General features: G+C 41.5%; 1 protein-coding gene across 2 annotated transcripts in view; it reads left to right on the forward strand.

The window, feature by feature from the left end:
- LOC115169568 (corticotropin-releasing factor receptor 2-like) overlaps nt 1-27,220 on the forward strand; it is a 110,880-nt gene that overhangs the window by 10,787 nt on the left and 72,873 nt on the right. The window contains exons 1-2 of one of the 2 annotated variants that reach the window (XM_029725307.1): nt 5,736-6,052; nt 6,164-6,283. In XM_029725307.1, coding sequence (XP_029581167.1) covers nt 5,932-6,052; nt 6,164-6,283 — 241 coding nt within the window. In that variant the 5' untranslated portion in view covers nt 5,736-5,931. Of the gene's footprint in view, nt 1-5,735; nt 6,053-6,163; nt 6,284-27,220 lie in introns of those variants that run through there. The other variant, XM_029725306.1, reaches the window with a different exon arrangement.

The raw sequence follows: 27,220 nt of genomic DNA on the forward strand, positions 1-27,220 counted from the left end.
TATGAACATGACTGGGCATTCAAACACCTCTGTATCCATTCATCATCATCAATAGCTTCTACCAGGTCTTCCTTGCATTTTTGTTTTACGTGCTTTGTGTTATCTGGAAAAGCGTCTATCAACCGTTGATAAGGTTTGGCAATCAACTATGAAGGTTAATCAGACTACCTTAAAATAGTTTCAATCTTTGAAGTATCTGGCCTGTCCAGTGTTTGCTGCACTGAGAGAATAAAGTGTTGGATCTGCAAAAATGTACCTATGCTCCGTCAGAGACTAGTCTTCCCTGGCTGGCTGACCCTGCTGAGACCCGTCAAAATCTGATCCTCCGAAGTAAGATGAGGCATGACAAAGAATTATACTTTTCAAGAATAGAATCAATGGTTCGATAATTGAAATGACCATTATTCCCAGGTCCCAGACTGTAGCTTCAAGATGGAACTTTGAATCATTCACTGATATTGTTAATATACTGCAAAATTCACCTCAGCTCCTTAGAATGGTCTTCCCTGACTGTCTGACCCTGCTGGTATAAAGCACGTCACGCTACTTGCTTAGTGAGTACCACTTCTTCCCGATTTGACCCATACCTGGCACGAACTCAGGACCTATGAGCATGTCCTCAAGCATCTTTGCTAATTGCCCACCTCAAAAGCTAGCTAATAAGGCGACACAAGTGGGACACTTCAGGCTGAGGAGTAAGTTTCACACATCCCCATGTGCTACACTGGGACACTTGTCACCATCTGATCCTGCTAAGACATGATGATCATAATGTTGTTTACTGACAGTGCACCATGACAGTGAAGCCTGTAGAGCTGTTTATTATTGTGTCAATGTGAAAAGTAAGGAAATAGTTAGGGAAACTGACAAGTCAATAACATTACATTGCTATTATACTGACTAATAAAAACTCACATTGCACAAAAAAAACATCAGAATTATCAGTCTTCAATGGTTTGGCTGCTGGTTTCATCGTTTGATTCGGGTCTTGTGGGAATGAGGCAAAAATAATACCTACTTTTGGCTAGCTCTCTCGCTAATGGTACATCAACTGGCAAAAGCTAGCTACGTTCATGTTGAAACAGTTAAAAAAGGCTACAAAACATTTCCATACAAACAACAGCTGTTAGATAGTAATAATAGGAGCCACCTCAGATCACTATCTGAGCTAGAGCTGAACTGGCTGTTATAGCTTCTAGTTAGCTAATTAATTCACCTCAGTCAAGAGGGGATGAAACATTAGCTAACATTACATGTCAGTTATACTACTAGCTCAGCACTGGGAATAAACATTAGTTTCATTTTTTCTGTAAAGTTAAACAACAGTTACCTTGCCAGCTACATCAGTCAAATAAAGAGTAGCCAGTTTTTGCTCTGCTTGCTTAAACAACTCGGAAAAAGAGTGCAACACATACACACTGACAGCAGCTGCCTCTGTTCAACTCTCCCGTTCTGGTTCAGTCAGCCTTTCAGCAGCTTTGCATTCACACAGCATGTCCCGCATATTCCTAAAGCACACAGATGCCATTTTTGGTATCACAGCACAATGATAAAACTGGAGGGGGAAGGGGGAATGCAATTTCAGAATGTGGGGGATCATGACCCCCGTCCTCAGTGAAAGTTGCACTCCTTGAAGTAAAGGTAATTTTGTCAAACTTGAGCAAATTCATTCATTAGTTGCTCATTCAACATATTCACTGCTACTTCATTCAATCCTATTTTAAAAGTCTCCCTAACTAATGGTTTCACATTCCCTGAGACCAACAAGAAATGTTTACTTGGCCACATACTCCCAGATTTATAAAACAGCCACACATGTCATGGTATCTCATTTCTTCAACACCAAATATTGTGCAAGGTAAAAGAATTGGCTAGGTACGCTTCAAATAGCTCATTCGGTGCAGTAGGAGCAGTGCTGCCTGAGCGCACCAGATCGTCGCGCCGCCACTACTCACAACTGTGCCTGTTTAGTAAAGTTAGATCAAAGGTTAATGAATGTCTTGGAAGAACTCATAATGATTCATTCGTATTCTACATATCAGAACCAAATATTATAGTATGGTATAACATTACTGTTAGACAAAAAAATATCACCTAATTTCCATTTTACAATGGTGAGTTGAATAGTAAAAAACTAAAAAGATAATGTAACAACAGCGTGCGCCACTAGGCAGAATGTGTTTGGATTGAAACTAAAAAAGGAAGGCTATACAGTTTGTTAACACCATCTGTTCTAATTTGCTCAGGAAACAGTAATTCAAGATATCTATATCCATATTCCCATGAAATCCATTAAGATCAAATGATTGGCATGCAGATGCAGTTTGGAAGTTTCACTGGTAAAATGTGTTTCATTATCATTAACGACTGATAGTGGCCTATTTTGAAATTACATTTGCCTAACTTGGTGTTTGAGGGTATTAAAAATAGAACCTTTTCGAGACAATATGTGTGGGCATAGACAAACATTGCAATTGGAGGATTAATATCAATAGGCTACACTTGTGGGCAAAAACCACTGGTACAATTTTTGAGAAATGATGACAGCATTTCAATTTGTATTGAGCTCCAGTACCTGGGGTATTTTAAATGTGGTCACCCTAGATACAGAGCATTTCATTATCACTCCTGCCTCGACGCAATTATTTGAAACAGGCAGCTCCTGTAGGCACTATCATTGCAAACTAACAGCTCCCTCTCCCTGCTTATTTCAGATCAAGTCTAAAACGTAAGACCAGATGCATCATGATAAAACAAATCTTGCTTTCAGAGAGATTCTACCAGTCGATGTCCATTACAAAAGAGATTAAGGACTGAGAAGCGAACAATAAAGTAACATACAGCAGGAAAAAATAGAGCATTTTCCAATGATAGTATCTGACATTAAGCCAAGCTATACCAAACAATGACAATAACTCCTTCAGCTGCTTCTTCTTACTTCCTGCATGCTCCCACTCTTTTTTCCACAATCTGTTTTTCCAGTTCCTTGTGCCATTGCTCTGAGCAACACCTCACTGAGGGAGAGTCTGCAGATTTTTCCCTGTCTGCCGGGCCTGGAAGACTCAGTCCGTCATTCAGACAATTAAAGCAAATTTGTCTCTTTGAACCAGCACAAACAAGGTTGAACTGGGCTTGCAGAAATGACAGTCAGTGATTATAATTAGGTCAGACAAGTTGACTTCAGAAGGAAGAATATATTATTATATTGCTAATATATTTTGTTGTCCTCGCTATTATGATGACATATAAAGAGTAAGGAGTGAGGATACAAAAGTTACCAGAAAGTCAACACATTCAAGTCACCTGTTGTAGATTGTCCATGGCTGTGTAGAGGGTTAATGGGCAAATGCATTCTGCATCTGAAAATATGATGCTATGACCAAAAAATACATAACATGATGTGCTACAATCTCTCATATCACATCAGTTCTCATCTGGCAAAGCAAACCAGATCGAACTGCACTAATTCACATGCGGTCAATACTTATCAGCAAAAATACTGCATCAATAAGCAATTCTAGAGGGCCAATAGTTATCATCAGAGAGAAAGCTTCCAGCTTCAGTACATGAGAGGTGAAAGCCTTACAGGCCCGGTTGAGAGCCTTGGGGTCTCAAGACGACTCTCGGATCCATTGGTCTCCTATTTGCAAGTCTTTTGATCCACGTTGCAACCCTGATGTGATGTCCCTCATCTTCACTTCAAGACTTCTGAAACAGAAAGCCCAGGACGGGTTTACCTTTACCGTACTTCAGTAGGAACAAAAATTTGTAGAAGAAGGTAGGCTTCTAAAGGTACTGCTGTAAACTATGCCACCAAACACCATTAGAGCACAGATAATTCATATTTTATTGGACCTGCACAGCCTACATTAAGGATGCAATGATGTGATGACTGCAGGTCTAGCCTAAGTTTACAGACCAAAATCATTTTGAGGAGACAGAAGTTCAAAACAAATTATTTTTACTCCAACATGCTCTTGAAAAAGCAATCAAATGCATTGGTATTAGTTTAATTAAAACTGAAAGATAATTGTCTTATGCCACAGCCACTTTATTTTCTGTAAAGCCATATCAGTCAATATGCATAAAGCCTTCTTGATTCACTGTTTTGCATTCAGGGAATAACGCTGTCGAACTCAAATTAGTGCTCACTTGGCAGTTAAATTACTCTCAAGGAAATGTCTAGGAAATAGCAGGCCATTATTAAGTCTCGCATGTAGTTAACTGATAGGTGATGCCCCTACTGCGCAAACAATTGAGAGCGGAGTGTAAAGATTAAGCCAAAGTTCAGCATCATTAAGCCAAAGTTCAGCATCTTAAAGACTATCTTCTTTCTGAATATTGAAGACTTCCTTTACAACCAGTCTGAACCTTCCACAGCAGAAGCACATGATATAGTATCACAGCCGATATGTGATTACTGTCCCATAAATTGGATGTGCAGTGAGCACAATTCTGTCATTTACCAATTTGTTTACTTATCTGCTTCCTTCATCAGCCAAATGGAATATGGAGCATAACATGTAAATTAATAATAATAATAATCATCATCATCATCATCATCATCATCATGGTGATGATAATACGCCAGTCTAATTCCATAGCTGGTAGGCTTTAAAAGCTTAGCACAGAGTCCTGCTCTAGGGTAATACATTCAACTTTAGCCTCGCCCTGCTGCGTACAGAACGTCTGCATTTATCCCTTACTAAATCCCCTTTCTAGAATGCCTTCTAGCCAATCAGAAATGAGTCTTCAACAACGCTGTGGGATACATTTTGATAAAGGTCATGAGTCTAATTGAACAAATAAACAGATCACTAGAGTCTGTGATGACATAATAGGGATACACACATGGGTATCACAGAAAGCATTGGAAAAAAGTGTGGCTTTACAGGACATTTATCAAAAGCTATATCAAAGTTATATCAAAAGTGACGTGTTAAAAAGTTTGTTTGAGGTACATTTTTCATACAATTTCATAACCGAGAGGAGAGGAAACCTGACTGTAGTTACTTTAAAACCAATGTCCTCAATTTGCATTTGTAAAACACATTAGAAATGTTAAATGGTCTGTGTTTTGGATGTAGCCTACATACAGTGGTATTTATATACTGTAATATCTAGGCTACATGCCACTGAAGGATATTTAAAGCCACATTTTAGTCACTCACAGCAAGTCTCAGATGTATGGCACGTTCACGTGCTAGTCAGAACTAGGAAATGTTCAACTTGCTAACTGGTTGAACTTGGCACTTGTATAACTACAAAAAGTTAGCATGTAGGACATTTCAAAGTTTCCTAGTTCCCGACTAGCACGTTAACGCGGCAGTAGTATATCTATAACCCCTTTTAATCTCCCTCTCTGTAGCTCTCTTCCTACCTACCTACAGAAAATAACTAATATTTAAAACAAATAACAAAAAACAACATTTATGGGGGAAAAAATGAAAATATTGTTTCCAACCCCCATTGGTCTCAACAGTACATTGGATCAGTAGTTTGCTTACCAGATTGTTATTCTCAAAATGAGATATGTCTCAATAACTCACACAACGGCTGCAAGAGACCGAACAGATGGACAATGGTTAAATTAAAGTATTTTTGGTATTAATTTAACTCATTTCAGATTTTTTTTAATAAATCCATAGAGGGATGATGAACGTGTGTAAATAGGCTGAGGCTCGGTGTGTCGATCTGATTGTACAGGGAGCGGTGCGAGTAGGAGAGAGAGAGAAGCGCTCGAGCGCTTGGAGTCACTTCTGAGTGCACCAATAGGACGAGACGTTTTCCATGGGTTTGAAAGGGCACACTCTTTCTTGCCCTTATAGCTTGGATGAAACGCATGCACATATTGTAGTGGGCTTCGTGTAGGGAACTTCTTGGACTTCAATCCCAGTTTAAAATGATTTGATCTAACGTATTGAATTAACCATGGATGCTACGATTTACCAAATCATCTTTGGCGAGTTTGGAGACCCAAACTGCAGTGTGATGGATTCATTTCAAGACAGTTTCTATGAAAACGCATCGTTCTCTTTGATGGATTTTGACGGTACGATTTGGGGTGATTTTGACACGGTCATCAATGGTTAGGCTAATGCTCTTTCTTGACGACTTGGACGAATAATGATCATTATTTAAACGTCTTTTTATTTATTTAAAGGTTTGTATTGCAATGCCACAACGGATGAGATTGGAACATGTTGGCCAAAGAGCAACACCGGACGGATGGTGGAAAGACCCTGTCCCGAGTACATCAATGGGGTAAAGTACAACACAACAAGTAAGAAATTAAATCATTTAATTCTATTAAAAAAAAAATCCCACCGTGTATGTTTATGGGGTTAGTCGCTGTCCATGCGTAATTGGATGGCGATACTTTTCTGGTGGTAATGTTGCAGATCATATATTAAGCAGTAACTCTAAACTGTGCAATCACAACCAATTTTCTAATACTAGCTACAGTAATAATATCATATTTAGTTTGCGCGTGGGTTGCTGGAATAGAGTCAGAAGACTCAAGCACCATTTTTGCAAATGCGAATACATTTATTCATGCAGTTTTCTCCAATTGCTCTACCAAGATGTGTGATGATATAATACCAATTTTTTAAAACAGGAAACACTGTAATGAAATGAATTGTCGTATACTAATCATTTTGTAATACACCCAGTATAAATTTGAACGGAAATCTGAAATCAAACGATGTTAATTTTATATTGAATACTATGTCCAGTTATGTCTGCAAGAACCCATCCTGTGATGACACATGATCAACAATGTCAAAATAAGCAACACTACCTTTCCTCTCTGTTTTGTCTCTCTGACCTGCCCTGTGGTTTTGGTGGACTTGGTTTTCATCATCATACCTAAACTGCCAACATTCATTCATACATTTATCTTTCATTAATTTCCCAAGATGGATTATTACACATGGGCGAGCAGCAACACCCTGATTGATAATGTAGACAAACACCTGTGTCACTCGATGCATCATTGTTCACATCCAGAAGAGTAGTTATTGATGAGAGTCACTAATTAAATAATAGTGGCAGATGTCATAATGAAAATAATAGATCACAGATGGTGGTGGAGCTGTCAACTCCAGAGATGGGGATAGAGATAGACATATTGCTTATTTATGAAGTCTGACAGGGCGATTTGAGCCAACGAATGCAAAAAACAACACATTTAATCTGTACTTGTGCACGTGACAATAAAACTTAAACTTGGATCTTATCTGTCATATGGTGACTGCCAATAACTTCAGATCAAAGTTGACTACAAATACAAAGTTCCCAATATGCCTATTTCATTCATATTGAAATACATTTAATGTTTAGACAATTGAGTTCTATTTTGCTACTGTCTATAATTGTTCTCAATATGTAGCCTAACATGTGTGCAATGCTGTGCCAAATCTGTGATTTTGTGTATTTTTATTGGGTAAGCATTGGTAATATACAGTGCATTCGGGAAGTTTTCAGACTCCACATTTTGTTACGTTACAGCCTTATTCTAAAATGGATAAAATCAAATAAATCCCTCATAAATCTACACACAATACCCCATAATGACAAAGCGAAAACAGTTTTTTAGAAATGTTAACAAATGTCTAAAAATAAAAACAGAAATACCTTGTTTACAAAGGTATTCAGATCCTTTGCTATGAGACTCGGAATTGAGCTCAGATGCATCCTGTTTCCATTTATCATCCTTGAGATGTTTCTACAGCTTGATTGGATTACACCGGTGGTAAATTCAATTGATTGGACATGATTTGGAAAGGCACACCTGTCAATATAAGCTCCCACAGTTGAAAGTGCATGTCTTTCAAAAACCAAGCCATGAGGTCAAAGGAATTGTCCATATAAGTCCAAGAAAGGATTGTGTTAAGGTACAGATCTGGGGAAGGTTACCAAAAAATGTCTGCAGCATTGAAGGTCCCCAAAAACACAGGAGCCTCCATCATTCTTAAATGGAAAAAGTTTGGAACTACCAAAACTCTTCCTAGAGCTGGCCGCCCAGCCAAACTGAGCAATCGAGGGAGAAGGGCCTTGGTCAGGGAGGTGACCAAGAACCTGATGGTCACTCTGACAGAGCTCCAGTGTTCCTCTGTGGAGATGGGAGAACCTGCTAGATGGACAACCATCTCTGCAGCACTCCACCAATCAGGACTTTATGGTAGAGCGGCCAGACGGAAGCCACTCCTCAGTAAAAGGCACATGAAGCCCACTTGGTGTTTACCAGAAGTCACCTAAAGACTCTCAGACAATGAGAAATAAGATTCTTTGGTCTGATGAAACCAAGATTGAACTCTTTGGCCTAAATGCCAAGTGTCATGTCTGGACGAAATCTGGCACGATCCCTTCGGTGAAGCATGGTGGCGTTAGCATCCTGTTGTGGGAATGTTTTTCAGCAGCAAGGACTGGGAAACTGGTCAGGATCAAGGGAAAGATGAACGGAGCAAAGTACAGAGAGATCCTTGATGCTCCAGAGCGCTCAAGACCTCATACTGAGGTGAACGTTCACCTTCCAACAGGACAACAACCTAAACATACAGCCAAGACAACGCAGGAGTGGCTTCGGGACAAGTCTCTGAATTTCCTTGAATGGCCCAGCCAGAGCCCAGCGATGCTCCCCATCAAACCTGACAGAGCTTGAGAGGATCTGCAGAGAAGAATTGGAAAAACTAGTGTGCCAAAGAGAAGAATGGGAGAAACTAGTGTGCCAAACTTGGTGTGCCAAACTTGTAGTGTCATACCCAAGAAGACTTGAGGCTGTAATCACTGCCAAAGGTGCTTCAACAAAGAACTGAGTAAAGGGTCTGAATGCTTGTGTAATTGTGGTATTTAAGTTTTTTATTTTCATACATTTGCAAAATTTCTAAAAACCTGTTTTTGCTTTGTCAATTTGGGGTATTGTGTGTATATTGATGAGGTAAAATACTATTTTATCCATTTTTAAATGGGACTGTAACACAACAAAATGTGGAAAAGGTCAAAGGGTCTGAAAACTTTCCGAATGCATTGTATCTCTTCACCATCTGGTAGTCTGACGGACGAAACTGGGTTTGGCGATTTCCTGAACACTACCTGCCAGAATGCATTGTACGAGCTGTAAAGTTTGGTGGTCGAGGAATAATGGTCTGAGGCGGTTTTTCATTGTTCAGGCTCCTGAGTTCCAGTGAAGGGAAATCTTAACGCTACAGCATACAATGACAATCTAGACGATTTTGTGCTTCCAACTTTGTGGCAACAGTTTGGGGAAGGCCCTTTCCTGTTTCAGAATGACAATATCCCCGTGCACAAAGCGAGGTTCATAAAGAAATGGTTTGTTGAGATCGGTGTGGAAGAACTTGACTGGCCTGCACAGAGCCCTGATCTGAACCCCATCGAACACCTTTAAGATGAATTTGAACACTTATTGTGAGCCAGGCCTAATCGCCCAAAATCTGTGCCCGACCTCACTAATGCTCTTGTGGTTGAATGGAAGCAAGTCCCCGCATCAATATTCCAACATCTAGTGGAAAGCCTTCCCAAAAGAGTGGAGGCTGTTACAGCAGCAAAGGGGGACCAACTCCATATTAATGCCCATGATTTTGGAATGAGATGTTCGACGAGCAGGTGTCCACATACTTTCTGTCATGTTGTTTAAATAGTCTACAGTATAGGCTATATAGGCCTATATCATATAATACCATTTAAATCAATTTGACATTCATTCAATTCAGTAGAACTTTTGCTTTTGTAAGCTAATGTCTGTAATTGTACCTCAATATCCACCGATAAAAAGTATACATGCAACATACAAAGTGTTGGTCCCACGTTTCATGAGCTGAAATAAAAGATCCCAGAAATGTCCATATGCACAAACAGCTTATTTCTCTCAAATGTTGTGCACATTTGTTTACATCCCTGTTAGTGAGCATTCTCTGCTGCCAAGATAATCTATCCACCTGACAGGTGTGGCATATCAAGAAGCTGATTAAACAGCATGATCATTACACAGGTGCACCTTGTGCTGGGGGACAATAAAAGGCCACTCTAAAATGTGCAGTTTTGTCACAAAACACAATGGCACAGATGTCTCAAGTTTTGAGGGAGCGTGCAGTTGGCATGCTGACTGCAGGGATGTCCACCAGAGCTGTTGCCAGATCATTTAATGTTAATTTCTCTACCATAAGCCGCTTCCAACGTCGTTTTAGAGAAATAGGCAGTACGACCAACCGGCCTCACAACCGCATACCTCGTGTAACCACTCCAGCCCAGAACCTCCACATCTGGCTTTTTCACCTGTGGGATCGTCTCAGACCAGCCACCCCGACAGCTGATAAAACTGTGGCTTTGCACAACCGAAGAATTTCTGAACAAACTGCCAAAAACCGTCTCAGGGAAGCTTAACTGCGTGCCCGTCGTCCTCACCAAGGCTGTACCGGGTATGGCGTCGTGTGGGCGAGCGATTTGCTGATGTCAACGTTATGAACAGAGTGTCCCATGGTGGTGGGGTTATGGTATGGGCAGGCATAAGCTACGGACAATGAACACAATTGCATCAATGGCAATTTGAATGCACAGAGAAACCATGACGAGATCCTGAGGCCCATTGTTGTGCCATTCATCCGCCTCCATCACCCCATATTTCCACATGATAATGCATGGTCCCATGTTGCAAGGATCTGTAAACATTTCCTGGAAGCTGAAAATGTCCCGGTTCTTCCATGGCCTGCATACTCACCAGACATGTCACCCATTGAGCATGTTTTGGACTGAGTAAAATTGTTGCATTTTACATTCATGTATTTCATGATGTGTTACAACATGTGTGCAATAATGTGCCAAATCTTGATTTAGTGCATTATTATAGAGTAAGCATTATAATAACCAGCCTCAATATTTGCAGCCATAGGTGAGGATATCTTTTTAGGAGCTGATCCGTCGTCAGTATTGTGGAATAATTCTAATGTTAAGGTAAGATTTGAATGGAGACAGCTGTTCCCAGAGCAGTGCTGACTTTCTTTCGATCCTATCAGTATCGACACATGCCTCAACGACGCACTTGGCAAGCGTTCTCTCTGTGTGGTGTTTTGGAAAACGCATGTTACGTCTTCGGCCGTTGTAGGAAAGATGCATCTTTGAAACACTCATAAGCCTAAATTCCGTCGCTATCGGGAAACCGGGCCCAGGAGATCTTGTGCTAGTTCTGCAAGCTAATGCGTAAGTTTTGGATCTGCAGGTTAAACATCTTTGTGGTGTGCAGGAAACCAAGATTTGAATCCAGTCTGTCACATTAGCACCTCTATTAAAATGAACACGATGGTGTCTTTGGAGTCGTCTGATGTCGGTACAACCAATCTGCTAACTTCTGTCTGTAGCGTCCGAACAGTTTAGGCAAGATTTTAATGGAATAAGCTCATGCGAGAGCAGTGCTGCTTTTCTTTCAATCGTTTCAGTATCGACACGTGGTCTAACGATGCACTTAGCAAATCTTCTTTCTATGTGCTTGTTTTGGAAACACTTATAAATAGCTATGCATCTGATACAATCATCGTCATTTTTAAGTTAAATCCAACTGGGAAACAAGGCCCAGACCATTTCAATAATCAACAGATAATCAACAGATATTTGCTCGTCATTGAGATATAACTAGTAATCCCTGAATGTCTAGCTATGAGGAATATGTGTGTGAAATCCCAGGGGTCAGGATAATAACTTTTTTTCCCACAGTGCTTCAGGGCATATAAGTAAAAAAAAAAGCAAAAAAAGCAGCACACTGCAAAGGATAACAACACCAACATTTTAACTTGCAATCGCTGGTAATATTGACAGTTCATGTGTTAAATCAATTCAAATCAAATTTTATTGGTCACATGCAGATGATAATGCGAGTGTAGTGAAATGCTTGCGCTTCTAGTTCCAACAATGCAGTAATATCTAATAAGTAATCTAACAAATTCACAACAACTACCTTATACACACAAATGTAAAGGGATGAATAAGAATATGTACATATAAATATATGGTTGAGCAATGGTAGATCGGCAAAGGCAAGATGCAGTAGATCGTAGAGAATACAGTATATACATTTGAGATGAGTAATGTAGGATATGTAAACATTATTAAAGTTGTGTTATTTAAAGTGACTAGTGATACCGTTATTAAGTCCATTTATTAAAGTGACCAGAGATTTGAGTCTGTATGTTGGCAGCAGCCTCTTTATGTTAGTGATGGCTGTTTACCAGTCTGATGGCCTTGAGATAGAAGCTGTTTTTCAGTCTCTTGGGCCCAGCTTTGATGCACCTGTACTGACCTCGCCTTCTGGATGATAGCGGGGTGAACAGGCAGTGGCTCGGGTGCTTGTTGTCCTTGATTATCTTTTTGGCCTTCCTGTGACATCGGGCGCTGTAGGTGTCCTGGTGGGCAGGCATTTTGCCCCCAGTGATGCGTTGTGCAGACCGCGCCACCCTCTGGAGAGCCTTGCAGTTGAGGGCGGTGCAGTTGCCGTATCAGGCGGTGATACAGCCCGACAGGATGCTCTCGATTGTGCATCTGTAAAAGTTTGTGAGTGTTTTAGGTGACAAGCCAAATTTCTTCAGCCTCCTGAGGTTGAAGAGGCGCCATTTTCACCACGCTGCCTGTGTGGGTGGACCATTTCAGTTTGCCCGTGATGTATATGCCAAGGAACTCCACTACTGTCCCGTCGATGTGCTGCATCTGCTGTTTCCTGAAGTCCACAATCATCTCCTTTGTTTTGTTGACATTGAGTGAGAGGTTATTTTCCTGACACCACACTCCGAGGGCCCTCACCTCCTCCATGTAGGCCATCTCATCCTTTTTTTCCCTCCATTTAACCTTTATTTAACTAGGAAAGTCAGTTAAGAACAAATTATTATTTACAATGATGGCATAGGAACAGTGGGTTAACTGCCTTGTTCAGGGGCAGAACGACAGATTTTTACCTTGTCAGCTCAGGGATTCGATCTAGCAACCTTCTGGTTACTGGCCAATGCTCTAACCACTAGGCTACCTGCCGTCGTTGTTGGTAATCAAGCCTACCACTGTAGTGTCGTCTGCAAAGCTGATGATTGAGTTAGAAGCGTGCATGGCCACACAGTCATGGGTGAACAGGTAGTACAGGAGCGAGCTGAGAACGCACCCTTGTGGGGCCCCAGTGTTGAGGATCAGCGGGGTGGAGATGTTGTTTCCTACCTTCACCACCTGGGGGCGGCCCGTCAGGAAGTCCAGGACCCAGTTACGGGGTCGAGCTTAATGACGAGTTTGGTGGGTACTATCGTGTTAAATGCTGAGCTGTAGTCAATGAACTGTAGTCAATGAACGATCGTGCAAAGGAGTAGACCAAGGTGCAGCGTGGTGAGTGTTCATCTTTGTATTTATTTTAAATCAGAACACTACAAACAAAATAATAAACAATGATGACGACCGTCATGTCTTGCAGGCTTAACAAGCAGTACAAAAATAAGATCCCACAACTACAGGTGGGGAAAGGCTGCCTAAGTATGAATCCTAATCAGAGACAACGATAAACAGCTTCCTCTGATTAGGAACCATACTTAGGCAGCCTTTCCCCACCTGTAGTTGTGGGATCTTATTTTTGTACTGCTTGTTTAGCCTGCAAGACGTGCTACACAAAGAAATAGACACCATATAATGCCCACCCCACACCCTGACCTAACCACCTAGAGAAACAAACCATCTCTCTCAGGTCAGGGCGTGACATGAACAGCATTCTTACATAGGTATTCCTCTTGTCCAGATGGGATAGGGCAGTGTGCAGTGTGATGGCGATAGCATTGTCAGTGGACCTATTGGGGCGGTAAGCAAATTGGAGTGGGTCTAGGGTATCAGGTAGGGTGGAGTTGATATGATCCTTGACTAGTCTCTCAAGCACTTCATGATGACAGAAGTGAGTGCAACGGGGCGATAGTAATTGAGTTCAGTTACCTTAGCTTTCTTGGGAACAGGAACAACAGTGGCCATCTTGAAGCATGTGTGGACAGCAGACTGGGATAGGGATTGATTGAATATGTCCGTAAACACACCAGGCAGCTGGTCTGCGCATGCTCTGAGGACGCGGCTAGGAATGCCGTCTGGGCCGGCAGCCTTGCGAGGGTTAAAACATTCAAATGTTTTACTCACGTTGGCCACGGAGAAGGAGAACCCACAGGCTTTGGTAGCGGGCCGTGTCAGTGGCACTGTATTGTCCTCAAAGCGAGCAAAGAAGTTGTTTAATTTGCCTGGGTGTAAGACATCAATGTCAGCGACTGGGCTGTTTTTCTTTTTGTAATCCGTGATTGACTGTAGACCCTGCCACATACGTCTCGTGTTTGAGCCGTTGAATTGCGACTCTACTTTCTCTCTATACTGACACTTTGCCTGTTTGATTGCCTTGCGGTGTGAATAGCTGCACTGTTTGTATTCGGCCATGTTTTCAGTAGCCTTGCCATGATTAAAAGCAGTGGTTCGCGCTTTGAGTTTTGGGCGCAAGCTGCCATCAATCAACGGTTTCTGGTTAGGAAAGGTTTTAATAGTCACAGTGGGTACGACATCTCCGATGCACTTGCTAATAAACTCGCTCACGAGTCAGCGTATACATCAATGTTATTGTCTGAGGCTATCCAGAACATATCCCAGTCCGTGATCGAAGCAATCTTGAAGCGTGGAATCAGATTTGTCAGACCAGCGTTGGCTAGACCTGAGCACGGGCATTTCCTGTTTTAGTTTATGTCTATAGGCTGGGAGCAACAAAATGGAGTCATGGTCAGATTTGCCGAAGGCAGGGCGGCGGAGGGCTTTGTATGCATCGCGGAAGTTAGAGTAGCAATGATCCAGAATGCAACCAGATTGTGTCGTTCATTCAACATGCTGATTGAATTTAGGAAGTCTTGTTCTCAGGTTAGCTTTGTTGAACAACTTCTTAGGGCTAGGCCCCTTTTTTTCTCCACTTCCTGTCTGAAGGACGTGCCCAAACTGCCTGTAGCTCAGGCCCTTAAGCAAGGATATGAATATAATTGTTACCATTGGAAAGAAAACATTTTGAAGTTTGTAGAAATGTTAAAATAATGTAGGAGAATATAACACAATAGATATGGTAGGAGAAAATCCAAAGAAAAAACAACCAGAATTGTTTTTGTTGTTGAGAGACCATCTTCTTAGAAAGGCAAGAGAAAGGTCATATTGAAAATTAGCTCCCTGGATGCAATTCCTATGGCTTCCACAGGGTGTCAGCAGTCTATGTTCAAGGTTTCAGGCTTGTAACTTCAAAAACGAGTAAGAAATATCAGTTTTAGCAGAAGGACACAGACTTGGAAATTTGTGTTTGCACGCGCCATGAAGACATTACGCACCTGCTAAAATCGGTTTCCTATTGAACATACTTCATTCCGTAAGAAATATTATAGTGTGATTACATTTTAGGGTAACTGAGGAGTAAATAGAAATGTATTTTGACTTGTTGAAACAAAGTTTAGGGGTAGATTTTCAGATTCCTTTCTCTGCGTTGCGCGCCCTCCAGTTTCATGCTAGCGGGACTCCTATCCCTAAGAAGGTTTACAATTCCCAGCTGCTACAATAAATGCAGCCTCAGGATGTTTGGTTTCCAGTTTACATAGAGTCCAGTGAAGTTCTTTCAGGGCCGACGAGGTATCTGCTTGGGGGGCGGGGATATACACGGCCGTGACTATAATCGAAGAGAATTCTTTTGGAAGATAATGCAGTTGGCATTTAATTGTAAGGAATTCTAGGTCAGGTGAACAAAAGTACTTGACTTCCTGTATGTTGTTGTGATTACACAATGAATCGTTAATCATAAGGCATACACCCCTGCCCTTCTTACCAGAAAGATGTTTGTTTCTGCCGGCGCGATGCATGAAGAAACCAGGTGGCTGTACCGATATCCCGAGTGAGCCATGTTTCAATGAAACAGAGACTGTTACAATCTCTGATGTCTCTCTGGAAGGCAACTCGTGCCCTAATTTCAGTCACCTTGTTATCAAGAGACTTGACATTGGCGAGTAATATGCTCGGAAGTGGTGGATGGTGTGCTCGCCCTCTGAGTCTGACCAGTAGGCCGCTCCGTCTGCCTCTCCTGCGGTGACCGCGTTGTTTTGGGTCAGCCTCTTGGATAAGATCCCATGTCCAAGGTGGAGGTCTGAACAAAGGATCCGCTTCGGGAAAGACGTATTCCAGGTCGTAATGTTGGTAAGTTGACATCGCTTTTATACCCAATAGTTATTCCCGGCTGTATGTAATAACACTTGAGATTTTTTGGGCTAACAATGTACGAAATAATAAATAAAAAAAACAAATAACTGCATAAGGGCCATAATTTCCTAAGGACCTGAAGCGAGGCGACCATCTCTGTCAGCGTTAGGCTGTTAAAAGCTTTTGGGTATGGAGAGATGCTGTGTGTGTGGTTTCTTTGTCTCAATACTGTACCTTTTTCCATTTAATCCCTAAAATGCTCTTGTCACCAAGTTACTAAATAATGCTTTTAATAGAAAAGAAAAAGCCAGCCATTACAGCCTTTAAAGACAAGAAACTCAAAGACAAGAAATTCAGTGTGCTCAAATAATCTTTGCAATATCTGTGTAATATTACAGAGTCCCATTCTTTCACCATCTTGAGAGTCCTAGCAATACAGATATTCAAGCTCAGAGACCGTAGGGAACAAAATCAGTGTGTGTGGATTAATGTATTTCATAGATTCATGTTAAACATGCTAGAGAGATCGTTGAAAATATAGGGAGGGTTACTTTACTCACCGCAAATGGCAATCAGTGTTTACCCACCAATTTTTTTTTTACCACTACATCACTGCTTACAACAGTAATCCTAATATGTTTTGTCCAAAGACACAACATGGGACATTAATACCACTATCCACAGACGAAATAAAGAAAACACCAACATAAAGTGCCTTAATACAGCGTTAGACCACCACAAGGCGCCAGAACAGTTTCAATGCGCCTTGGCATAGATTCTACATATGTCTGGAACTCTATTGGAGGGATGCAGCCACATTCATTGTTTTGTTGATGGTGGTGAAAAACACTGTCTCCAGAATCTCCCATAAGTGTTCAAATGGGTTGAGATCTGCTGACTGAGACAACACACACACACACACACACACACACACACACACACACACACACACACACACACACACACACACACACACACACACACACACACACACACACACACACCCTTTAAACCCCTATACTCATTTGAGACCTCTCTTTCAAAGTCACTGAGATCTTTTCTTCTTGCCATGGTAGCCAAAATAATGGGCAACCGGGCATTTTTATACATGACCTTAAGCATGATGGAATGTTTTAATTACTTAATTAGCACCTGCTTTCAATATACTTTGTATCCCTCATTAACTCAAGTGTTTCCTTTATTTTGGCAGTTACATGTATATTTAATCCATGATAGAGACTTGCATTATATTTATTTTGATATGCCTTGCCTAAAGACACAACTTTAAAATTAGGATCTGTTTATTTCTACTTTAAAAATAACTTTAACGACTGCTAATTTATTCGTCAGTATTTCTGTTAGATGCTTGTGCAGACCAATAACAACTTCGACACTCCTAGGTGTTAACTTTATGTGAATGCACCCCGTTAACACACTTCTTATATAACTGTATCTGGCTTTAAATAGGTCAAGATTAAGCAAAAATTGCCGTGATATAAACTATACATATTCTGTCACTGTAGACGCTCCATACACACATCTGGCATATGGAAGTCATAATGATTTCTATTCACTGAGAGATTGTCTCCTTGAGATTACAGTACTTTGAACAATATCAGACATGGAGTTACTGTAGGCCTGCATAGTAGAATTTGGGTTGAAATTCAGGTCATTGAATTGTTACTGGGACGAGTGAATCAAATCAAGTTTATTTGTCACATTCTTCTAAACAACAGGTTTAGACTAACAGTGAAATGCTTATTTGAATATACTGTATGCCTGGCCTCACATAATCTTTTCCAGTTGTAAAGATACTACTGTGACTGTCAAGTCTTGAGTTTGACCTTGTTGCACTCAAATGAACAGTTTAGTGGGCCCAATGCCTGGGTTACGTGAGTTGGTTTTGGCAACAATTGAACGCAAATCAGATGTTTCCCTCTGCACTGCTGTCACGCCCTGACCATAGAGAGCCTTTCTATTTCTCTATTTGGTCAGGTCAGGGTGTGATTTGGGTGGGCAATCTAGTTTTCTTATTTCTTCGTTTGGCCGGGTATGGTCCCGAATCAGAGGCAGCTGTCTATCGTTGTCTCTGATTGGGGATCATACTTAGGCAGCCCTTTTCCCACCTGTGATTGTGGGATCTTGTTTTGTGTAGCTGCCTGTGTGCAGCCCAAAACGTCACGTTTTGTTTTCCTTCTGTATAGTTTTTTGGTTTCACTTCGATTAAAGGATGTGGAATTTCATGCACGCTGCGCCTTGGCTTATTTACGATAGGGAGTTTGAAGACAGTGATCGTGACAACTACCGTACAGTAAATGGCTTCCTTCCTTTACTTTTAAAATTCCTCTGTCCCTTTTCTGTGAGTATTCATCCAATTCCATGATTGTTTAAAACATGCTTCACCAGGCTGTTTGCAAGGAGTTGTTGAGTGTGCTCAAAGGTCCTTCATTGTCTGTCCCTTGTGTGTCACAACCGTGTCATTCAGTAGCTGGCCAGCCTCTAGGGCACTGGATGTTCCCGTGACCTCTAGAGAGACAAATATATGAACACTTTGGTGTCACAATCGTGTGACCTCCCCCAGGAGACTCATTTACTTTCAGGCCACTCCTTTGTTGCCTCATGTGCTTTGTCAAATTCAGTGAAATCAAAACTGGAATGTGTGTAACTGATTTGTAAGAGGTAATCATTTTTCCTCTCCCCTGCCAACCCATCGTTCCACCCAACGCTTTGCCCCTTTTACTTGTGTCCAATGATACAAAGAATCTGCTGTGTCTTATAGGGTTCATAACTTTTTAAAGAGCAAATCCAAACTCTCAAGATTGTACCAATGAAGTGCTGCTGATTGCTTCAGCTGCTAGCAATTAAGAGTCAGCTTGAACAAAATGAGTTTTGATCATGGAAGTAAAAGTTCAGAAAACACGTTCGCTCACCATTTAAAAATAAATAGAACAGGCTAAAGTATGAGAAATAACGGCGTTTTGGCTCAGATACTGTCATCCAGCTAGCTAACATTAACTACATCGTTTTTTGTATGAATCGATACTTGGAGTCAGAATATCGATATAAAAAATCGGCAACAATAATATTGTGATACTCTACTGTAGTGATGTTTCCTCCATCACTGTTAATAACCTGGTATGCTAAATATTCAAGTCAATTACGATACATTTTTTTTAGCATTTGGTATATCGCAAATGTGATGGAGACTTGTGTCCTCAAAAAACTGACTGGAATCTATAGTTTACCATGCGTTACATTTGAATTAATGTGAATTGATGTAAACCTACATTGGAGCATTCTACCTCGTAGGTACCAACAAGGCATGTCTCATTCGGGTGGCTGTTTAATCTTTTGCCACTTAAGCAAATTAGTTACTATAATTTAACACTTAGTATGTCTGTACTCCAAATGTACCCTGCTCTCCTCTCTCTCCCTCCACTTGTCAGTGAGTAAATCCAGGTCGAGGTGTGTTGTAACACTTCACGGGCTTCCCTGGCTGCACAATCTGCCTTAAGGGACTGGCTGTCTAATCAGCACCAGTCTCCCTGTGCTGACCGCTGAACACGGAATTCGGAATACTTCCAGTTTCACTGTACTTTAACAGTAAACACTGAATACTAAACACTGCCACAGTCTCCATGTACATTAACACTGCCAGCACCCTGTACTTCAACACTGAACACTGACATAGTGAGTGCTGACAATCCACCGTATAGTGTCAGGACTCCACAGGCTGATGAGGTTTACCAAATCCTCCTTCAGCACTCAGAAAACACGGATATCTCCCAAATAATAGTATTACTCCTGGAAAAAGAAACTGTTATATTCTAATTGAATCTTTTTTCTCCCCAATAATGAATGAAGAGATGCTAGTCTCAAATGAAGTTATTTTCTGCGATTGATTTTTATTTTTATCCCCAAATGTAATGGAGAAATCCTATTGTGTTGCACACAGAAATAAATGCATCTTTTATTAATGTCATTATACCAGATTCTGGACATGGGGGGCAGGACCGAGTTTGGGAAACCCCATGATAAGACTATGCAATTCATTTGACAAAGTCTATTAAAAAGTACATCTGATAAGATAAAGGGTGAATAAGAATATGCAAGAGACTACAGTTGAGTTACAGTAATAGGTCGTCAAGAAATGTTTGTGAATGGAATTCTAAATGCAAGTGTTATTTAATAACTTTGGAACATTAATGGATTCACATACAAGGCATACAGCTTTAGTTCCAAACCATTAACAAGCATTACAAGGCATTATTCTGAGCATGATCAGAGAGGGAGAGAGAGAGAGACAAAGAAACCTTGGCTTGAGCCAAGGCCTATAGCTCATTGGAAAGGGAGAAACGAAGAACGAAAGAGATTGTGAGTATCTGACCACAGCAGTTCAGGAACAAAAGAGAGAGCGAGACAATGAACATACGAGACATTTACAACATCTGAGTTGTTTGGATTCAAAATCTGGATTGTTGAAAAATAGCATTGTAAAGTTATCCTCCAGTCAGATATCAGACCTGCAGACCTGTAAAGACAACAGAACCTCTGCTTCTCAGAGGTGTGACAATGGGGGTTGGAGAGATAATGAGACATTCCTAAAACAACAGAGGAATCCTTGCATACAGTTGATGAGAGTCGCTTCGGGGGCTGGGTCGCCCTACAGTCCTTGTTGCCAATTGAATAATTGAATAAAAAGTATAAAAAGCATTGTAAGCAACATGCACAGTATTAACTCTCTCAATAAACAATTTATAATTTCCTCGACATAGACACATTGCCTAGCTTGTCTGCTTTGCATCACCGTTAGTATGTTTTTAATGCCCTTCTGATTGTAGGATTATTTTATGCAAGTTATTCTTTTCTAAGCCACTGTTGGAATTTGAATGATAATTGATTATCTACCTTGCAACTACTTTGCTCTATTCTGATTGGTTAGATGCATGTTAATTGTTGGAAGAGAACAGGAAGTAGGGTAGTTTATGAATGGATGTTTTAGTGGTCAGTTGATATTTAAATCTACAAAAGAGTAATCAGTCTCGATGCAGTTTGTATCCACATAGAGAGTCATCCACCATTGAAATAACCCTCAAACTACACGGTGACAGAGGCAATGATATTTTTTGGTAGTTTGTGTTTTTTATGGTTATTTTCCATGGACATTGTGGATACCTTCACCAGCTAGCACACTGATAAAGGACTTGTCTGGAAAACTGGTAAGAGCTACAGTAACTACTAGCTTTTTCTGAGAGCTTTTGAGGATTACTGGAGTTTTTTGTTACTTGGAACAGCATGTCTGAAACTGAATCTCTGAACAATGCTAACAATAACCCCAAACCTCTGGCTAATGCTAATCAAGCTGGATTTTTGGACAATGCTAATGACTCTGTAGTCCCACAACTCTTCTCAGGGCCCCTGAAAATTAACCTACCACCAGCTTTTCAGGGAGATGGCACTGAGTCGTTTGCTTGCTGGTCTCGTCGCTTTGAAGTGACTGTGCAGGCTATGTGAAATCTGCCATATATGGAGTTGGACCCTGTGCTAGCCTCCGTTTTGCCCACACGTCTAGCTGATGCAACATTCATCTACTGGGACAGCATTTCGCCAATGGTTCAGAAGACCTACTCCATTGTAAAGACGAAACTGTCTTCCATTCTTTCAGACACATGTAAACGCTTGCCCTAGGATTCTGGTAAGAACTTGGATGTGTACAGTGCTGACATCACTTCAGGATTTCTGGAGGTCTTCCCAAACTGTGACCACAAAGCACAGGAGGAGGAGAAGTTTTGCCACCTCGTGTACTGTTGTTCTGCGTTTTTGACTCATATCAGACATACAGTACCTCTCCCCAGCTTCCCCAGCTTCTCAACAACTTTGTAAATATGACTTGACCATGATAACGAACCATTCAATGTTACTCCTAGGAGTTCAGCTTCTTCAATTTGTTCTATGGTCACACCCTTTATGCACAACTCCAGTTGAGGTTCATGTCTAAGAGAATGCTTTGAACCAAACACAATGCTTTTGGTTTTTAGATGTATTTAAGACCAGTTTCTTGTTAATTACCCATTCTGACATGGACTGTGACTCCTTGCTAAGAGTCTCCGTGAGCGCACTGACTGTAAGTGATGATGTGTAGAGTGTGCAATCATCAGCATACATAGTCATTTTAGCTTCTTGTAAGACAAGTAGCAAATCATTTGTAAAAATACTGAAGAGTAGCGGCCTAAGGCAACTGGCCTAAGAGGTACCGCACTGTACATATCTGATGTGAGAGAAGCTACATTTGAAGAATACCATGTGATGGCAGGGGATTTTAAAGCCATAACAAGTGAGTTTTTTTCAATAACAAATCATGAACAATAACATCAGTCTGCACTGAAATCTAACAATACAGCTGTAACTATCATCTTGTTTTCCATTTATTTTAGCCAATCATCAGTCATCTGAGGCAGTGCATTACAAGTTGAGTGCCCTTCCTATATGCATGCTGAAAATCAGCAGTTAACGTGTTCTTTGAAAAATAGCATTGTATTTGTTTAAACACAATTTTCTCCATCGGTTTACTAAGAACAGGCAGAAAACAGATTGGGCGGCTGTTAGAGTCGGCAAAGGGTGCTTCACTGTTTTTAGGTAGTGGAATTACTTTAGCTTCCTTCCACGCCTGTGGACACACACTCCTTTAGGCTTTGGTTAAAGTCATGGCAAATAGGGGTTGCAATACAGTCTGCTACCATTCTCAATAGTTTCTGATCTAGGTTGTATATACACCTGGTGGCTTATCATTATTGATGGATAACAAACGTTTTCCCACCTCTTCCACACAAATTGACCAAATTCAAAACAGCAATTTCTTTTCATTATTAGATCTTCAAAATGCAAATATGATGTTTCATTATTGTCATTTCAAATCAAATCAAATCCAATTTTATTTATATAGCCCTTCGTATATCAGCTGAAATTTCACTTTTCAGTTTCTTAAAGACTCGCTGTCTTTAAGGAGCAAACTTCAGCTAGTGCACCAGAGCTCCCTGTTGACACCCCGCAATAAAAAATGTTAAGTGACAAGATGGCTTCCACAGAAGGTGTTTCGGCTAACATTATTGGCATCCTTGAGGGAATTGAAGTGTCTGCACTACTTGACACAGAATGGACCATTTCCATCATCAGTGAGGATTGCAGAACTTTACATCCAGCTCTGAAAAAGTGCCCCATGGAGACATCCTTTGTGCTCGCTCGCTCTGGCAATGGAAAATGTTTGGACATTCTTAGGACTTTGTCAGTAGTCATTCGCTTTGGGAAAGAACTAATCCAGTATGAGTTTTAAGTTGTTACAGGGGCCCACCATCCAGTGACACTGGGCTGAAATTTACTGCGACAGCACCATGCCCTACTGGGTATCGGCAATGACTTGCACCACTTGGGGCTCCCGGGTGGCGCAGTGGTCTAAGACACTGCATCTAAGTGCAAGAGGCATCACTGCAGTCCCTGGTTCGAATCTAGGCTGCATCACATCTGGTTAGGATTGGGAGTCCCATAGGGTGGTGCACAATTGGCCTGGCCCAGCATTGTCTTGGGAAGGCTGTCATTGTAAATAAGAATTTGTTCTTAAATGACTTGCCTAGTTAATTTTATATATATATATTTTTTAAATAGACGGCTGTTCTTGTGTAACATGGAGCTCCCTCTATTCCCAAAAGGACATTATGTTGCTGCTTGCTGCAATGTCTCAGTGCTGACTTCAATCCGGATTCCTGCTAGTAGTAAGAACATCATCACAGCTATATATGTCTGCATCTCCTGTGCCAACGGACTATGTTGGTGTCCTCATGCCCAACACAAACCGTGATGGTGTTGTGGCCCACACACTAAGCAAAGTTCAAAATGGCAAGACTGAGGTGCGTTTGGTGAACTCAATGGAGGATGACATTGAGCTACATACTGGCCAACACCTGGGGCAGTTTCATGCTGTCTCATCTCTTGAAACCTTAGTTGTGGAAGACATACTGTACCACATCACCTTCCCTGGATGATGTTGCTGCACCTCCTGTGAAGATAGATATGACTAACTTGTCTTCTGCTCAAGCGTAGTCACCGAAATTGCTTCTCACAAGTACACAGACATCTTCAGCAGAGTTCAGAAGACCAGGGTCAAACAGGCATAATCAAACATCGTATTTGCACAGGCGGTGCAATGCCATCAAACAGCGTGCCTAGTGTGTGTCAACAAGCTAATGGCAGGAATTACAAAATCAAGTTGAAGGCAGACGTAATCGAAGCAAGTTACAGTCCTTGAGCATTCTCACTTTCAACAAAAATGCAACTATGACATCAATGTCAGGCACATTCCCTACAACCCAGGAGATCTTGTGTGGCTTAACAATCCTACGGCAGCACGTCCGAAGCTTTCACCACACTGGGAGGGTTCCTTTGAGGTGATGGAGTGCCTTGGATCTACAGAAGAGGAACCTGGTGTAAAATACAGGATCAGGTACCTACTGGACTAATCGAAGTGATCCACTACAACCTTTTAAGGACGTACACATCACCTGTACCCTGACATGGAATGAAGGAGCCTGTGGAACACTTCCTTGACCTCCAACCCTGACAGCCTTATCAGGTTCCTTACCCTTCAAGCCCTCAAGGCCCTGTGAGACATGGGAACGCTACTTACATGAGTCGCACCTGGAGCCGCCTGTGCCTCACAAGGCCCCTCGCCAGGACCCATCTGCCCTCTGGCCATTGGACATTGACCCACCTGACCCCCTCAGTAGGCCGGATGTCTACACCCCCAACCAGCATTACTGGAGCAGTATTTTTTACATTTTCTTATTTAGTGTAGAAATGGGGACAATTCTCTACGGGGAGGGGGTAAGAAATATAGGATTATTTTGAGTTGTTTTCAAAGCCATTGTTATGAGTTCTAAAATATGGTGAATCAGTTGTTTTAAATGATAGTTGATGATCTACCGAGCAACTACTTTGCTCTATTCTGATTGGTCAGATGTTTGTTAATGTTGGAAGAGAACAGGAAGTAGGGCTGTTCATGTATGGCTGTATCAGTGGTCAGTTGAAGATTACATCTACAAAATAATAATCGCTCTCCATCCAGTTTGTATCCACATAGAAAGTCACCCATCCACCATTGAAAGAACCCTCACACTACATGATTGTAGATTAAGGATGACATTGTTATAATCTTGATCATGTAGCCTATTGGTATCTTAAAACAAAAAATATGTGTATGTCGTCTTGTTTCCTTGAATTAGAGGTTGAAACAAATCAGCTATTGATTTCTTTGGGTTAACAGACAAATGATCCCTAGCGCCTGGACACAAAAAGATCTGAAAGGATTTGATATAGGTTCAAGCAATATGGTAATAGCTCCACCTTGCCCCCTGATAGGCTAGGGGTTGTTTTTGGACAGGGCCCTCAGTGTTGTCAGAAACAGTTGGTATCAATAATTTTCCCTTTTAAATCTACTCAGTGACTGAATTAAGAAATCCCAACATAATCATTGTTTAAAGGGAAATGTGCCACCCACAATCTTCAAATTGATCTACTAGTTTAAAAAAATGACAGGGTTTATCTTAATAAGCTCGACAGTACAGTACATTCAAGACAATTTAAAAAATCGAATCAAATTTATTTGTCACATACACATGGTTAGCAGATGTTAATGCGAGTGTAGTGAAATGCTTGTGCTTCTAGTTCCGACCATGCAGTAATATCTAACAAATCTACCCTAACAATTCCACAACAACTACCTTATACACACACGTGTAAATGAATAAGAATATATACATAAAAATATATGAATGAATGATGACCGAACGGCATAGGCAAGATGCAGAAGATGGTCTAGAGTACAGTATATACATGAGTAATGTAGGGTATGTAAACAATTTATAAAGTGGCATTGTTTAAAGTGGCTAGTGATACATTTATTACATCCATTTTTCCATTATTAATGTGGCTAGAGTTGAGTCAGTATGTTGGTATGTTGGCAGCAGCCACTCAATGTTAGTGATGGCTGTTTAACAGTCTGATGCCCATGAGATAGAAGCTGTTTTTCAGTCTCTTGGTCCCCGCTTTGATGCACCTGTACTGACCTCGCCTTCTGGATGATAGCGGGGTGAACAGGCAGTGGCTCGGTTGGTTGTTTTCCTTGATGATCTTTTTGGCCTTCCTGTGACATCGGGTGGTGTAGGTGTCCTGGAGGGCAGGTAGTTTGCACCCAGTGATGCGTTGTGCAGACCTCACTACCCTCTGGAGAGCCTTACGGTTATGGGCAGAGCAGTTGCCGTACCAGGCGGTGATACAGCCCGACAGGATACTCTCAATTGTGCATCTGTAAAAGTTAGTGAGTGTTTTTGGTGACAAGCCGAATTTCTTCAGCCTCCTGAGGTTGAAGACGCGCTGCTGCGCCTTCTTCACCACGCTGTCTGTGTGGGTGGACCATTTCAGTTTGTCAATGATGTCTACGCTGAGGAACTTAAACATTTCCACCCTCTCAACTACTGTCCCGTCGATGTGGATAGGGGGCTGCTCCCTCTGCTGTTTCCTGAAGTCCATGATCATCTCCTTTGTTTTGTTGACATTGAGTGTGAGTTTTTTTTCCTGATATCACACTCCGAGGGCCCTCACCTCCTCCATGTAGGCCGTCTCGTCGTTGTTGGTGATCAAGCCTACCACTGTGGTGTCGTCTGCAAACTTGATGATTGGGTTGGAGGCGTGCATGGCCACGCAGTTGTGGGTGAACAGGGAGTACAGGAGAGGGCTGAGAACGCACCCTTGTGGGGCCCCAGTGTTGAGGATCAGCGGAGTGGAGATGTTGTTACCTACCCTCACCACCTGGGGGCGGCCCGTCAGGAAGTCCAGGACCCAGTTGCACAGGGCGGGGTTGAGACCCAGGGCCTCCAGCTTGATGATGAGCTTGGACGGTACTATGGTGTTAAATGCTGAGCTGTAGTCGAACAGCATTCTTACATAGGTA

This window comes from Salmo trutta, chromosome 31, assembly GCF_901001165.1.
Source record: "Salmo trutta chromosome 31, fSalTru1.1, whole genome shotgun sequence".
NCBI classification, from domain to species: Eukaryota; Metazoa; Chordata; class Actinopteri; order Salmoniformes; family Salmonidae; genus Salmo; species Salmo trutta.